This window comes from Lampetra planeri, chromosome 43, assembly GCF_965212315.1.
Source record: "Lampetra planeri chromosome 43, kcLamPlan1.2.h2, whole genome shotgun sequence".
In the NCBI taxonomy this organism is placed as follows: Eukaryota; Metazoa; Chordata; class Hyperoartia; order Petromyzontiformes; family Petromyzontidae; genus Lampetra; species Lampetra planeri.
The window spans coordinates 955,729-972,433 of record NC_136149.1 but is presented as its reverse complement, the minus strand read 5'-3'; the positions used below and the strand labels follow the sequence as shown (position 1 = coordinate 972,433).

The window sequence follows — 16,705 nt, the reverse complement described above, 5'->3', positions numbered from 1 at the left end:
ACACATCACTGCGCTCCCTCCCTCTCCTCTCTCATTCATTCATTCACGCGCGCGCACCGCGCACCACACGAAGCAGCCAGCAGCTGTAGCCCATTGCCAACTGCATTTTCCTTGCGCGCGCGTGTGTGTGTGTCTCTCTCTCTGTCTGTCTGCATGTGCCTCCTTGCGTTATCATCCTCTCCACACACACACACGCAGCGCGTGTTGACTGCACTGCGCTATGGCTCCCGTGGACAGCACGCGAGGCTACTGGGGACCGCCCACCGCGACTCTTGACTGGTGCGAAGAGAATTACGTGGTCAGCGTGTACGTCGCAGAATTCTGTGAGTACTGAACCAACACTCGCTCGCACACCCCTCCATCCGCATGGACCCACCAGTCGCGTGCGCTCACTGGCACGGCTTGTAGTCACAGTGTCGTACGATGATGATGGTGATCGCCTGTGTATGATGATCGCCTGTGTATGATGATCGCCTGTGTATGATGATCGCCTGAGTATGGTGATCGCCTGAGTATGGTGATCGCCTGAGTATGGTGATCGCCTGAGTATGATGATCGCCTGTGTATGATGATCGCCTGTGTATGATGATCGCCTGTGTATGGTGATCGCCTGAGTATGGTGATCGCCTGTGTATGGTGATCGCCTGAGTATGGTGATCGCCTGTGTATGGTGATCGCCTGTGTATGGTGATCGCCTGTGTATGGTGATCACCTGTGTATGGTGATCACCTGTGTATGGTGATCACCTGTGTATGGTGATCACCTGTGTATGGTGATCACCTGTGTATGGCGATCACCTGTGTATGGCGATGTGATGTGGTCGGAGCGGTGGCTCAATGGTTGGCGCACCGGGTTCTGAGCTCGGCGTTTCCACCCGAGTTCGATTCCCGGCCACGGCTACCATCAGTGGCGAGTGATGTCTGAACCACCCCCACCTCTGGAACCTCCATTCACCAACCCGCGCTGATCGGCGTGGTGAAGTATGGTCAAACACCCCCATGATCAACAATATGGCGTGGATGGAGGACATCGTCCGCCAGCGGATTGACAAAGGGCCTTGGCATGGTTCACTGTTGTACATTTCCCTTGTGCCAGATTGTATCCCAACACACCTAATGCACACGTGGTACGCACGGCTATACCAAAATAGCATGTGACATATTGCACGAGATATGACGGACGCATTGGGAATCTACGGATGAAATGCACCTTACGAATATAAATGATTATTATTATTATTCTAAGCTATAAGAGGAAGGTGCCATGAGGTGGAGTCTTTGCATGTGCGAGTTTATCTCTCTCCGTACGCAACCCTCCAACAAACCAATTCATCAACTTGGCCAAACATCGCACGCCGCTCGCATTGTGGGCAGCAACAAAAATAGTCTCGAGAATCAGTGAGGATTTCCCGAGTAGACGTGGGGCATTGTCATCACCTGCAGGTGTGTGCACACGTGAGTGTGTGTGCTTGTGTTACAAGCTGCCACTTGGACAATGTCGAGTGAGGGTTGTGCGCGTCGTGTGCTTGACTCGGAGAACAGGGCGACCCACCTGTGCCCCACTACCTGGGTTGCCTTAGCCCCCGCTTGCTCGTCACCCGAGTTCGATTCGCAGCCACGGCTACCATCGGTGTCGAGTGATACCTGAAGCGGTCCTGGGCTTCAACACCAATACCAACCTGCACCCACCGGCGTGGTGAAGTATGGTCAAAACAACCATCGTGACCAACACTGGATGAAGGCCTTCATCAGTACGGGACTGACAGAGAGTTCTAAATGATTAAACTGTAGTTACGTAATGCTTGGCATTGCTCTACGACTGCAACTGTGATGCTCGCGAGGGCTGTCTGGGTGCAGTGCTACCACCGTCAGCCGCAGTTCAGCTCGCGCGCCGTGGCCTCGTTCCATGCGAACCCAGCACTCATTTCCGAGTAAACATTTGCGTAAAAAAAGAACTCAGTACCTTTCACCACTATACAATCAAGCCGAGTAGAACGGTCTCTCCATGCTCAACGTGGGCAATGCTTGTACACACACACATCTCATTTCCCTCTACAGCCCTACACGACCTTGGTGGAAATTCTACATTCCTATAGCTGTGGGCAGTCTCGTCCGTACAGGGATGATCACTGCTGAGTCACCTTCCCACAAAGTGGTGCTCGTTTTATTAAACCCACCTTGCAAAGGGCGATGAGTTCAGTGAACCCTGCTGGAATATGAGACCCTTCACCTTCAGGTGGAGGTCACGTGCTCGAACCGCCGCGCTACGCGAACCGCGTTTTATTAATGTCCTTGAACAGGGATGGCACAATAAAACCAATTACCGGTGATGAATTACATTTCACGCACGAGCCAAATGATAGGAGCCGGGTAAAATGTTTTCGTTCAGCGCCGCACCACCGACTGTAAAAACCAAACTCGCGAGATTTCCATACGCATTTGTCAGAGGGCAAACGAGAATTAAATGTAATTCTAGTCGTTCCCAATCCACCAATGGATGATGGACTCCCCGTGCCATGTCCGTTTGTTGTCCTTCCCCCGCACCTCCGATTAGCGCGGTCGGCAACGTACGGTGCGAAAGAAGTTCAACGTACATACAGTGTTGGGGTTGTTGGTGATTGGTCCCCATGCCACTCGCCACTGATATTAGCCGTGGCTGGAAATCGCACTCGGGTGGGTGGGTTCCTCAATACTCTAGATACCAACAATATTAGTCTCAATGAAATCTGCCACTGCACCGAGAGATACAAATGCTGAAGATTGTGTCAATCTTTCAAACTAACTGAGAATAAATAACTAAAAGTGACTCAGATTTGATTCTACCTATTCCTAGAGCAGGCTGATAATTATCCAGTCACAACAAATTATCTACCCAGGAAAACTGCCCTGAGTCAGTCTCAAGGCTCATTTTCAGGAGGATCCTGCGTGGAATGTGGCCAATTGCATTATTGAGTACATGTGTGTATGTGTGTTTTCAAATCCTGACGTCCTCCAGAAAATACCATGGATATGAGATGAAACCTGCAGGTAATTATGATAATGCTCTGTGTTTATTCAGAAAATCTTCAGTGATTCTCAAGAGTCTTTATCTTGTGACGGTTGGCCAAGTTAATGGATGAGTTTGTGGATTGTTGGAGGGTACACAGCAAGACGAGAGATTAACACGTACAACCAGATGCTGGATGTAATCTCCGATAAAACTTCGGATAAGAACAAACACAAAATTCAGGTTGTGCCTGCTTTTCAACATTTATTCACTTTGCTGTTAAACCAATTTGACTGCCATAATGTCCCCACGTGCCACCTCGATTTGATTGGCTGTGTCATGGGGTGGAGAGCGATACTGAAATAATTGACATGCCCACAGAGTCTGTCCCAGAGGAGACTGATTATGAATGAAAGTCTTCCACTCGATAGGTCGGCAGTCAGCAGCAGTGGCCTGGCTAGACATTGTGGCCGCCCAGTGGAAGGTGCCACCCATTCACTGCCCCCCCCCTACCTGGCCTGGCCCGACTGGACACCTGTGAAAAAGCCCGATATAGCTCATTAGACTTCTCCTCCAGGGTAAATACAGGTTCTGATTCAACACTCCTGGGGTAATGGCACCACCCCCAGCAAACACGAGCCCATCGGCCACGACGGCTTGATTTTTCGACTCGTACAAACGCCAAATGTGCTCATTGTGTGGACAATAATGGCAAGGAAAACGACGCAGTTGCTCGAGTTAAACATTTACAGACATTTCCAACTGTGAGGTTGCTCTCCAAGGTCGTTGTTTTCCACGTCTCAGGTACAACTCAAGAGACGTGGACTGACTCCTATATTTAGATTATACACAAACACATTCTTGGCCTTAACAACCCTTAGTTTTTGCACCTTAAATGCACCACTCTGTGACAGCTAATGTTTATTATAAACAGTAAGTTTGCACTGTGGCGTGCACTGCTTTTAAACAAGCAGTCAATTTGGTGGCCCTTTGAAATCGAACCACTGCTGGGCATAGGTGTCCCCACGCACGTGACCCCTCGCACGTGTCCCCACGCACGTGACCCCACGCACGTGACCCCTCGCACGTGTCCCCACGCACGTGACCCCACGCACGTGTCCCCACGCACGTGTCCCCACGCACGTGTCCCCACGCACGTGTCCCCACGCACGTGTCCCCACGCACGTGTCCCCACGCACGTGTCCCCACGCACGTGTCCCCACGCACGTGTCCCCACGCACGTGTCCCCACGCACGTGTCCCCACGCACGTGTCCCCACGCACGTGTCCCCACGCACGTGTCCCCACGCACGTGTCCCCACGCACGTGTCCCCACGAGGATCTCCACCTCTTCCAGGGACGTATTTCTCAGTCAGCCCAAGTCTATCAACACTGTGCATCAGCAGCATCAGCAGCAGCAACATCCTACAGTAATAACTCAACAAAGTACCGGTACCAGACCTCGGTACAAATCGATTCCTGCCACCTGAACACAGACGCAGATCGCTGGGCCGTCTGGGTCTAACCTGGACTGGTGGCAACCCGAGCCAACACACCGGATCAGTTCCACCACACTTCGCCACTCTGGTCGGGTGTGGGGTTTAATTTCAACCAATGAACGTCTGACCAAAACCCCGCACAGACACAGGTTGCACGGTGTGTGCCGCTCGCACGCGTGTAGCCCAAACGTATCAACCCGTTAATTAATTTTGCAATTATTTGTGGAATGGATGCGCTATTTAGAGCAAGTGTTCATTCGTCGGAGGAGCCAAAACAACTCGCGTGCATTAAAAATAAACGGATTAAAATATTTGTAGCGAGAGTCAATTTCCACCCAACGATAATCATAGTCTGTGAGCTGGGGTTATTTTTTTTCTCCGACTGTTATCGTTGTTGTCATTTGGTTCCTTTGCAAACGTCGGCAGCTCAGTGGCCACCCGAACATTCGCGATTAACGTCGAGTTTTGAATGGAACTACATCTCCAAATTGTCACTACTCAGTGAGTGAGTGTGTGAGGAGGCCCAGATCGATGTTAGTGGCCTCCAAAAGGCTTTTCAGACAGGCACTAAGCATCACAAAGCATTCTGTGGAAACCCTGGGCCCCTGTCATATTAACGTGGAATTTACACTCTTTTCTTGGTCGTAGTAAATATGAATGAAGGTTGACCTTCCACAACAATGTGCGCCTAGGATTAATGCTATCGGAAATACGCATCTGTGCTGTCAACAGGCAAAACACTCGTCTTCGCCGTCTTCGCTGTCATCGCCGGTTATGCTTCATCCACTGCTGGATGAACGCCTGCCAGAGCCCGCTCACATCTCTCACGATCCGGCGATATAATCAAACTTAACATACTGTACTTTGTTTTAATCGCGTTGTGACGCAACGTACACACAACCAACTCAACCGGTTAACAACTAAATATTTATTTTAACGCTCCTTCTCTGTTCGTAGTGGTGCCAACGTCTAAAAAACACAAACAAACAAAAAACCTCAGCGCATTCATCAACAACAACAACAGTGCGGGCCGTAGAAGTGAAGGTGACATTTTGGGCGATGATTTCCTCCACAGGCAGAGGTGGCCTCTCTCTGTGCCGTGAGCGAGGCAGTCCGTCTATCAGGTGGAGGACACGCTGCCGACCGCCACGCTCGTTTGAGTCGGGAGACGCTGTGACTTTGTAAGCGTTTGCGAGAGGTTAGATTGTGGGACTCTGAAACTTGAAATTGCCTCTTTTTTGTGGTTGATGACTCAGATCCCTTTAACGTTTGGTGGCTACGCCGACATCCGCCCTGCCGAAGGTGGGGAACCCCTGATAAGCCACGGTACAGTGATGATTACAGTACAGGCAGACCCCGCTTAGCGCGACCCCGCAGAACACTCTTTGTCCTGGAGAAGAAATAAAAAATATGGGGGGGAAATGAAGAAAATCAAATACAGTCGTCAAATTATTCAGCCCAACTCTGATAATGCCAAAACAATTTAACACGGTGCAGGTGAAACAGCTGATTATCTCGTGATCGTGAACCCGATCCAACGGAATCCCTTTACACAAGCCGGAGACACCCCGCTGAGAAGCATTACGCCTTAATGAAGGGAAACCTCATCCAGTAGTCATGGCAGTCCCTTTGAGGCTCAAGTTTCCTTTTATTCCACGGGATCCTAAGAAGCCTGAATGTCAGTTTGGCTCAGATAGCCTGTGGGTGACCTCCTTTATCTTATTTATTTGCTTGTGTTGAAATCACTCACACCCAGAATGCCGTGTGACTCATGGGATGTGTGCAAAAATATACTTTTAGATATATTTTTTAGATATAGTTTTTTTTTACGTGGGAGGGAACAGATACGAGAAGGAGGCATAGTCTGCTAATTTATTTGGTTTAGATGATCATTTTACTGATCTAACGATACACGTTCGTAAAGGCATAGCTCTGCGATGGGATTAGGTTCGAGCCCTGATGCTGGCGGCCAGGCAATGTGTGCACGTACCTTGAACTTCTTTTGCAACGTACGTAGCCTGCCGTGCTAATCGCAGGTGCGCGATGCACACAGCGTGTACCCTCGGGTATTTACCAGCATATAACACATTGTTACTATCATATCAGGGCCAATTTAAAATCTTGGTATTCTGTGACCTTCTACCCCCTCCCTTGAGAGGTTTTGTTGATTTGCCTCTGCCAAGCTGCGACAAGGTCAATGCCCCACGTAAGCTCGTTTTTGTGAATGCACCCGAGAAAGTGCCCTGAACTAAACTATTTCTGCGCTTTCTCCTTCGCCGCATCCCGTGCCGAGCCAGGATGAATTGTACCATACAGTAGACACACAAATGATGAAACGGCACTGCCGGCTTCTCTGTGGCCTTTAAGCCAGAAAAACCGGTCCTGTTGTGCTGGAAACGTCCCCGCTTCAACAACATTGCACCTACTAGCCGCCACCTCGTCAAGGTTTGAGGAATGTCCGGCTCTGTGCAGACTCGAGTCCAAATAACCAGGGACAGATCGTGGGGAAATAAGGAAATCTCACCGCACCACCAGAAGAGGGGAGATCTGTATGTGCATGCGTTGCCATGAGGGGTGTATTGTTTGTACGCAACTGACAACAACAACAACCCCGGATGGTTTTGATGTTTCGGGAAGACTCGCTCTTTCCCCGGGAGAGCAGCCGCCTCAAAAAGAGGCCAGTCCATGGAGAAAACGAGCACAGGTGGCAGACCTGGTCACGTGCCTCGCTATTGAAATCTGGGTCACATTTCACAAGTGTATTGTCGTAATAGCAGTAAGTAATTAGGGGAGTGACAATTCAATACCGTGCTAAGTGAATGAAGCGTCAATTATAGCCGCGTGTCTTCGAGGTCACAGCGTTGGGCCCCGCACAGCTGAGAATCTGGGTTCGAATCCACGTTTCGGCAGCCAGAGATTTAGACGGGATCTCGAGGGCAGTGAAGTTGAGTGGGCTCAGCTGAGTCACCGATAACAGCATACAAAAAAACCATCAAATGACATTTGGTTCATCTTCTTGGTTCTTTCGGTAAAGTCACGTAGAAGGAAAAAAATAAAATAAAATAAATAAAACATAATAAAATAATTCTCACGACGTTTCGGCCACAACGCAAGCAGCCGTCCTCGGGTGAAGACCAGGTCTGTCGGGGAGACAGCTTTATTTTATTATTTCCCTTCTACGTGACTTTACCGAAAGAACCAAGAAGATGAATTCCTGCAGTCACGAAAGCTTTAAATCGAAATTTGACATTTGGTTCTTTGGAACTGAGTTTGGATAAATTCCAGTTATGAGAATTGTTAAATATCGGTTTGACTGTTACGTAACGAACATTCATTTCCGTGTAGACGGGTGAGTGTGAAAGCACTGCCACTTCTTGTGTGGACCAGAGGTCATTTGAAGGTGGGGGGGGTCTCAGAGGCGGCATCGTGGTGTCAACTTCCGCGGGACGTTCTCGAACACCGCGGGCTGCGCTGCTCGGCGACACCGCGGGGAATGTAGCGTCTCTAGTGGCTGCACGAGTCTCCGGAACCCACGAAAGACATTACGAATCTAAAACACGGTCATCGATTCTCACGTGCACGCTTCGATAAGTGCACCGTGAGCTTAAGGATCAATATTGACGAATAAATGCATCGTTGTAGCCGGAGGGCTCTACTAAGTCTCTTTGTCCCGCATTGCGAGATCGGCTTGGTTACATTTAAAGGCGCGTTTTGCACGTGGCAGGAAAGTGGAGCACTCAAGATAATTGCCAACAAAAACACCATGCCTATGAGGCAGCCGTGGTCAAGGGTCCACACAGATGGATTTAAGAATCAATTCGATTTTCACGAAATGTGTGTCGTGAGTCGTGAGCCGTGAACCACTCCGCCGTCTCAGCGAGACAACCGCGGCTCCAGCACCTTGCCAGCAAACTGGGATTCTTCGTCTGCGACGAAGGGGGCGTCAATACTGCTGTTATATATATGTGTGTGCGTCTTTATCCTAATTGACTACATTTGCTGTGTCATTTTCAAATGCGGCAAATTGGACCCCCACGCCGACACACGACGGCCTCCTCTCTTGGGGGAGTCTTGAACGTCCCCTGCGAAGCGGATTGTGCGTGGCGTAATTGCGGTTATCACCGATATCAGGGCCGGATTAAGGTTCTTGCAGTCCCTGGGCACTTCTGTTTCGTCGGCCTTGAGTGATCAACTCCCCATCAGCTAGTGCTGCCGCTGCTGCTGCTGCTGCTGCCCCGTGTCACGGGTGCCGCTGCCACTGCGCTTGTGTCACTCGGTACTTCATCCAGACGCTGGACAGATGTCGTTACTGATACGCTCATTATTTAGCCCATGCCCGAATTCGATGGGAGCGCGCGCGCTGTGTGCCGCAGATAAGCAGATTTCATTTGAAATTTATTTTTTTAAAACAAGGTGAGCCTCAAAATATTAAAAGCGAAAATGTCTTCAACTATATTTTTTTACTATGGTTACATTTTTTTTGATCATACAAACAAAACTGTAAATAATAACTCGTAGGCCCTTTAGTCGTCGTATCCTATTAGATAATACGGCCCTGACTGCTGTGCGTATTAACCAGGGGGGGAGGGGTAAGCTGCTGGATTCGAACCGCGAACCTCTGCAACGAGCGGCGACCCCCGCCCACCGCTGGGCCACGTGACAGCCCGAGCAGAGGGCCCCTGCTGACGAGTCTCTGACGCCTGCGCGTGGCCACGTGCCCCACAAACTCGCCACGCACTCCGCGGAGCCGTGTGGAGGTCCGGGACGCGTGCTCTGCGCACCTTGGAGACGCGTCTGCGCAACCAAACAGCTCTCGAGCGAACGCAGACCAACGCAGTCGATCGGTATCCTCCATCGCATTGCGGACAGAGTTGGTGACGTCTGAACAACACGGGCGTTTCTGTGGTCCTTGCGCAACAGATCGTTAAGGTGGGGACCGCCGCATAACGAGCAGGGAGGAAAGGCACGTGACGTTGCGGGGGAGATTACGTGTCCTGGGGGAATGTGACATTTTTCATTGTCGCTTTACGTAACCGAGCAGTAGCCCTTTGAGATTCATTATCCTTGTGTCTAGGGCGAAGTGGGCCAGGTAATTTCGTTACATAAGGCCACTGTGCCAACGTTGCCGTATTTATAAAGCCGTCAGTCAGGCAGTCTCTCCGTGCTCAAACTGGCGATGCGCGGCAAAGCCAATTCCGCTGATGGCAAAAATGTCACATCACGACCCTGGCCTGAACCAGTCTCCCGACAGGCACCTCATTTGATCAGCCCCGAAGTGATGAAAATATCCCCGGAGTCGATTCCCAACCGGGAATTGAACCGACGCATTTGGGGTTTTGAGCCACAGCAACGGGCCCGATTCGATATTGCTGTGGGGTTTTTGTTTTTTTAAGAAAAAATGTGATTTGGGGCCGAGACTGGTGCACGATAGCCTGCCGACACTTGCGAATGGTTAAATCGCGATGGCTACATCACTCTGCGGTTGACGTGACTAATTAGTTCCCAGGTGACCGTATCCGGAATCAAACTTTTCGTCTCCATGATAAAATGTTCTGTGGCAAGGGACACAAATCACGCAGCCAGTCAATCACCCAAACACACAGCCACCCAGTGATTAACCACCCAGCCACACAACCACACAACCACCCAGCCACACAACCACTCAACCACACAACCACACAACCACCCAGCCACACAACCACTCAACGACACAACTACACAACCACACAACCACCCAGCCACACAACCACTCAACCACACAGCTACACAACCACACAACCACCCAGCCACACAACCACACAACCACCCAGCCACACAACCACACAATCACCCAACCACGCAACTACACAACCACACAACCACCCAGCCACACAACCACACAACCACACAACCACACAATCACCCAACCACACAACTACATAACCACACAGCCACACAACCACACAGCCACACAACCACACAACCACACAACCATCCAGCCACCCAGCCACACAACCACCAAACCACACAACCACACAGCCACACAGCCACACAACCACCCAACCACACAACCACACAGCCACACAACCACACAACCACACAGCCACACAACCACACAACCACGGAACCACACGGCCACTCTCAAGTTAACGGAGTCAAGATCGATGCCCTTTATGTACGAGCGTATCCTCCGTTTGGCACCGGGATGTGTAGAGCGATCGCCAGCGAGCTGCTTCATGAGCGTGCTGGGTGGGGCTTTGAGTAACGACCGCGACTGCGCGTGTCTCGCGCGTGTCTCGCGTGAGCCGACGGTCCTGCAAGGCGGCGTCGTTGTTGTTGTGGCTCAGACAGCACCAGGGGCAGTGCACACGCACACAAAGTTTGGGATCCTCGTCACGGGCGACCATGAAACAGGACGATCTAGATGGTAATCGAGATATGTATGATGTTATCATTGGGGTGTCGTCATATCGGTAATGAGCGGACGATATTAGCGTACGTATATATTGTACAGCGATACAAAATATTTGATTCCCAGACGCGCATGTATCGTGAGCGCAAGAATCGATTGTAAGCGACTAATTCATTCAGTGCCCCTTGCAAAATGTATCGCAATCACCACCACCACCATCATCATCGTCATCCGATCAGACTGCACGCCCGTTCGTGTAATTAACGCGTGCTGTTTTGTCGGCGGTCTAATTGACAAGCGAGTGCGTGCGACGTGTAAACACGCGCGCAGGTCGCCCCCCGAGGATGGCTCCGCGTGGTACGAACCCGCTCACGATGCGAGCGACCTGCTTTATGTTTAGTTCGCGTAACTCGAAGCGTCCAAACGTGGACACACGGTGGCTCCACGCCGGCAGTGGGGGGTGGGGGGGGGCCCGAGGCCAGGGTTGGTGGAACACACAAAGAGGGAGACGCGGTGTGAGCGAGAGAGCCACCAGCAAGTGGGTTGCCGGCAGGGTGAATGGTTCACGCCAGCAATAGTGGATCAGACTCGTTTCTTTACACAGACAAAGGTCCCCCGTATAGCCTTGACAGACTGTAGGGGCAAGTGCTGTTAGCGAGCACCTATGAAGGCCGGAACGGTACACGAGGGGGTGGGTGGCCAGCACCACGCCCGGCCGCCTTTGTCTTCCCAGTGGCGATGTTTTCACACCGCACCAGGTACTCATTTGAGGTTGAGTCGACCTAGGCGAGGCCCAGGACCGGTTCAGATAATCGTCACCGGTGTTGGCCGTGAACGGGAATCAAACCCGGGTCGCTGGGTTTGTAGCGCAGCGCTAACCGCTACCCACAGACACACGCACACACTCAAGAGGTTGGCCAAACGTCCCACGGCAGGGTCCTCCTGAGCAGGAAGCCATGAGACTCAGTGGCACCTTCCCTGTTAAACGGCTCAACAGAGAACGAGAAAGGCCCATTGCCTAAAACGTCGCCCATGGTATATATTTCCTTTTTAAGGCAGCGTTGTTCACGAGCGTGTTGAGTTTTACGACGACGACGACGACTATTATTATTACTTGTGCTTTTTGCACCACTGCCAACGCAGCAGCAGCAGCAGCATCACCAAATCACGTCGCGATTGATTCAGCACACGCCCGCTGTTCGTGCGACTCAAGCGGATTGTCGCAACGCGCGACCGCGACAGATGGCGGCAGCTTCGGTTGGCGTTCATCCAGCGGCGGATCGATCGTGGCTGGCGACGGAGGCGGCGGCGACCCCCTCTCTGACATCATCGCCGCCGGCGTGCCGCTGCACAATTCCCCGCGAGCGTTCCGGTTCCCCCGATGACCGGTCGGGTCGTGCCGCCCCTCTCTCTCCGTCTCTCTCTCTGTGTGCGATGGTGACCCCGTGACCCCTTCACCGCCCGCAGGGAACACGGTGAGCAACGTGGTGATGATCGTCCCGCCGCTCTACGGGGCACTGCACACGCTGCGCTCCGGCCTCGAGAGACGATACATCGCCGCCTTCCTCGGCCTGGCCGGTAACTCGCTCGTCCACTCGCTCTCTCACTCTCTCGTCCACTCGCTCTCTCACTCTCTCGTCCACTCGCTCTCTCGTCCACTCGCTCTCTCACTCTCTCGCTCTCTCGCTCTCTCGTCCACTCGCTCTCTCACTCTCTCGTCCACTCGCTCTCTCGTCCACTCGCTCTCTCACTCTCTCGTCCACTCGCTCTCTCGCTCTCTCGTCCACTCGCTCTCTCGTCCACTCGCTCTCTCACTCTCTCGTCCACTCGCTCTCTCACTCTCTCGTCCACTCGCTCTCTCGTCCACTCGCTCTCTCACTCTCTCGTCCACTCGCTCTCTCGCTCTCTCGTCCACTCGCTCTCTCGTCCACTCGCTCTCTCGCTCTCTCGTCCACTCGCTCTCTCGCTCTCTCGTCCACTCACTCTCTCGTCCACTCGCTCTCTCACTCTCTCGTCCACTCGCTCTCTCGCTCTCTCGTCCACTCACTCTCTCGTCCACTCGCTCTCTCACTCTCTCGTCCACTCGCTCTCTCACTCTCTCGTCCACTCGCTCTCTCGCTCTCTCACTCTCTCACTCCCTCGCTCTCTCACTCTCTCGCTCTCTCGTCCACTCGCTCCCTCGCTCTCTCACTCTCTCACTCTCTCACTCTCTCGCCCACTCACTCTCTCACTCTCTCGCTCTCTCGCTCTCTCGCCCACTCACTCTCTCGCCCTCTCACTCTCTCGCTCTCTCACTCTCTCGCTGTTGCAGGGCTGCGCCTTTTATACTTCACCACGCCGGCCAACGCGGGTTGGTGAAGGCAGGGAGCATAGACGTGAGAGAGCAGTACAGTCCAACAGTGGCTTTCGCTGCACCGTCCTCCGCTGGCGACATTGCCCCGCAGCAGCCCGCGGCGGCTGCGTGTGCGTGACGGCCGCCCATCCAAGCGCTCTCCAGGCACAAAGTCCCTGCTTAGCTTTTTGAGCTCTCACCCGATCGGGCGCACGTGGGGCGATGTGGTCACGTGCGACCCCTTCTCACGGGATTCAGCATTGGCCGGCGCCCGTGAGAGATCCCCGCGTCCCAGAGCTGGAGTCGGGTGGTCACGCCGACAGGAAGCTCATCACTGGCTGCGCCAGGGTCTCGCCGCTGTGAAGCTGTTCAGGTTGGATGTGGGGCGACAGTCGCCCACAGTCAAAGCCGGCTTCTGAAGTGCAGGGCATGCCGTGATGGCTTCAGCCTGGCGGGGGTCACGAATGACTACGCACGCACATACAGTGCGAACGCAGACGGAGCGATGTCGACCTTCCCTGTGGCTTGTTATGGCTCAGCCCGCCCTGGGAGGGATCGTTATGGAAATGAGCAGGATAATTTAAAGTTTTGTCATTTTAATGTTCGCTGCGGCGTAATTACACAAGGGCGCGGACAGCGCGTGGGTTTGGGGACAGATTGACGCATTGGCCACGTGCGAACGTGTCAATGAGCAGCCGTTTGGTGGTTTTTGCTGCGGTAAATTACAATGATATCGGTTAAAATGAAGTTACCGCATTATGATTCTCACAAACACATGGACTCGCGCGATTGAGAGTGGATTATTCACCTTCCGCGGCTAACGACGCGCGGGTCTGAAACACGACCCATCGGCACACGGCAGAGCGGAGGAGAGACTCGCGCGCGTGCACGCGGCATTACAACCGCCGTCCCTCCCTCCATCCCTCCCTCTCTTCTCCTTAGTCGTTGGCATCGGGTCCTGGTGGTTTCACATGACTCTCCTCTACCACATGCAGGTGAGTCAAGTGTCTCGTCGGTTTATGTTCACTTGCCCCCGGGGGACAGCCTCACTGTTGGGGTCGCGGGAGCTTTTCGGGAGTGCTCCTGATAAGTTTTCGCAGCTGGTGGCTACAGCTGGTGGCTACAGCTGGTGGCCACAGCTGGTGGCTACAGCTGGTGGCTACAGCTGGTGGCTACAGCTGGTGGCCACAGCTGGTGGCCACAGCTGGTGGCCACAGCTGGTGGCCACAGCTGGTGGCTACAGCTGGTGGCTACAGCTGGTGGCTACAGCTGGTGGCCACAGCTGGTGGCCACAGCTGGTGGCCACAGCTGGTGGCTACAGCTGGTGGCCACAGCTGGTGGCTACAGCTGGTGGCTACAGCTGGTGGCTACAGCTGGTGGCTACAGCTGGTGGCTACAGCTGGTGGCCACAGCTGGTGGCCACAGCTGGTGGCTACAGCTGGTGGCCACAGCTGGTGGCCACAGCTGGTGGCCACAGCTGGTGGCCACAGCTGGTGGCTACAGCTGGTGGCCACAGCTGGTGGCTACAGCTGGTGGCCACAGCTGGTGGCCACAGCTGGTGGCTACAGCTGGTGGCTACAGCTGGTGGCCACAGCTGGTGGCCACAGCTGGTGGCTACAGCTGGTGGCCACAGCTGGTGGCTACAGCTGGTGGCCACAGCTGGTGGCCACAGCTGGTGGCTACAGCTGGTGGCCACAGCTGGTGGCTACAGCTGGTGGCCACAGCTGGTGGCTACAGCTGGTGGCCACAGCTGGTGGCCACAGCTGGTGGCTACAGCTGGTGGCTACAGCTGGTGGCCACAGCTGGTGGCTACAGCTGGTGGCCACAGCTGGTGGCCACAGCTGGTGGCCACAGCTGGTGGCCACAGCTGGTGGCTACAGCTGGTGGCCACAGCTGGTGGCTACAGCTGGTGGCCACAGCTGGTGGCCACAGCTGGTGGCCACAGCTGGTGGCCACAGCTGGTGGCCACAGCTGGTGGCTACAGCTGGTGGCCACAGCTGGTGGCCACAGCTGGTGGCCACAGCTGGTGGCTACAGCTGGTGGCCACAGCTGGTGGCTACAGCTGGTGGCTACAGCTGGTGGCCACAGCTGGTGGCTACAGCTGGTGGCCACAGCTGGTGGCTACAGCTGGTGGCCACAGCTGGTGGCCACAGCTGGTGGCTACAGCTGGTGGCTACAGCTGGTGGCTACAGCTGGTGGCCACAGCTGGTGGCTACAGCTGGTGGCCACAGCTGGTGGCCACAGCTGGTGGCTACAGCTGGTGGCCACAGCTGGTGGCTACAGCTGGTGGCCACAGCTGGTGGCCACAGCTGGTGGCTACAGCTGGTGGCCACAGCTGGTGGCTACAGCTGGTGGCCACAGCTGGTGGCTACAGCTGGTGGCTACAGCTGGTGGCCACAGCTGGTGGCTACAGCTGGTGGCCACAGCTGGTGGCTACAGCTGGTGGCTACAGCTGGTGGCCACAGCTGGTGGCCACAGCTGGTGGCCACAGCTGGTGGCCACAGCTGGTGGCTACAGCTGGTGGCCACAGCTGGTGGCCACAGCTGGTGGCCACAGCTGGTGGCTACAGCTGGTGGCCACAGCTGGTGGCTACAGCTGGTGGCCACAGCTGGTGGCTACAGCTGGTGGCTACAGCTGGTGGCCACAGCTGGTGGCCACAGCTGGTGGCCACAGCTGGTGGCCACAGCTGGTGGCTACAGCTGGTGGCCACAGCTGGTGGCTACAGCTGGTGGCCACAGCTGGTGGCTACAGCTGGTGGCCACAGCTGGTGGCTACAGCTGGTGGCCACAGCTGGTGGCTACAGCTGGTGGCCACAGCTGGTGGCTACAGCACCGCTGTGCCGTTTCCCTCACCGAGCAACTTGCGGTAACAATTTTTCCCAAAATTGGGCAAATCCAGACGGCGACGCCGGCACGCGCACGCACTGCGTCGCACAACGTCGCTGCGTCTTGTGCGGGCATTCTAAAGGCTAATCCCGCACCGTGGCATTAACCAGGGCGGCACCCGCGCCCCGAACCGCAAACCCCTGCGACGAGCGCACGTGACGAGCCACCGCCAGACGGGCGCGTGGTGTCGCGCGCGTCCTGCTTGGAGCACCGTGCGAGGTGGCACACAGCCGTCGTCATCCCGAGGTGGGGGGGGGGTGGGGTCGGCGGATCGCAGAGAGAGCGCGCAAGAAGGACAGCCAAGGGGGTTGTGGGGGGTGCAGTGACGCGGGCCGGGCGGAGGCACGCTCGCCTCTTGTTTGCCAAGTCCGCAGGCCACCCTGATTATCACTGCGGATGTACGAACCGTAAAATACGGCGGCTGGTACTGCTGCTGCCGCGTTCCGTCTGCTTCACAGCGCTCGTTCGAGATGGCCTGACCCCGTGACCCAACTGGACATTTGGGGAAAAGAGCATCTCAGCTCATGGGATTCCTCCAGGATAATTACAAATTCTGATTCGGAACGAGTCGCGTGTGCCGGCGTCAAGGTCAAGATTTGCCAAAGTTGAAAGAT

General features: G+C 54.3%; 1 protein-coding gene across 1 annotated transcript in view; it reads left to right on the top strand.

Annotated features, from left to right (window-relative positions):
* Nucleotides 1–16,705, top strand: part of LOC144732548 (alkaline ceramidase 3-like) — a 30,726-nt gene continuing 14,021 nt past the window's right edge. The window contains exons 1-3 of the mRNA XM_078613974.1: nt 1–323; nt 12,342–12,452; nt 14,149–14,201. Coding sequence (XP_078470100.1) covers nt 221–323; nt 12,342–12,452; nt 14,149–14,201 — 267 coding nt within the window. The 5' untranslated portion in view covers nt 1–220. The remainder of the gene's footprint in view (nt 324–12,341; nt 12,453–14,148; nt 14,202–16,705) is intronic.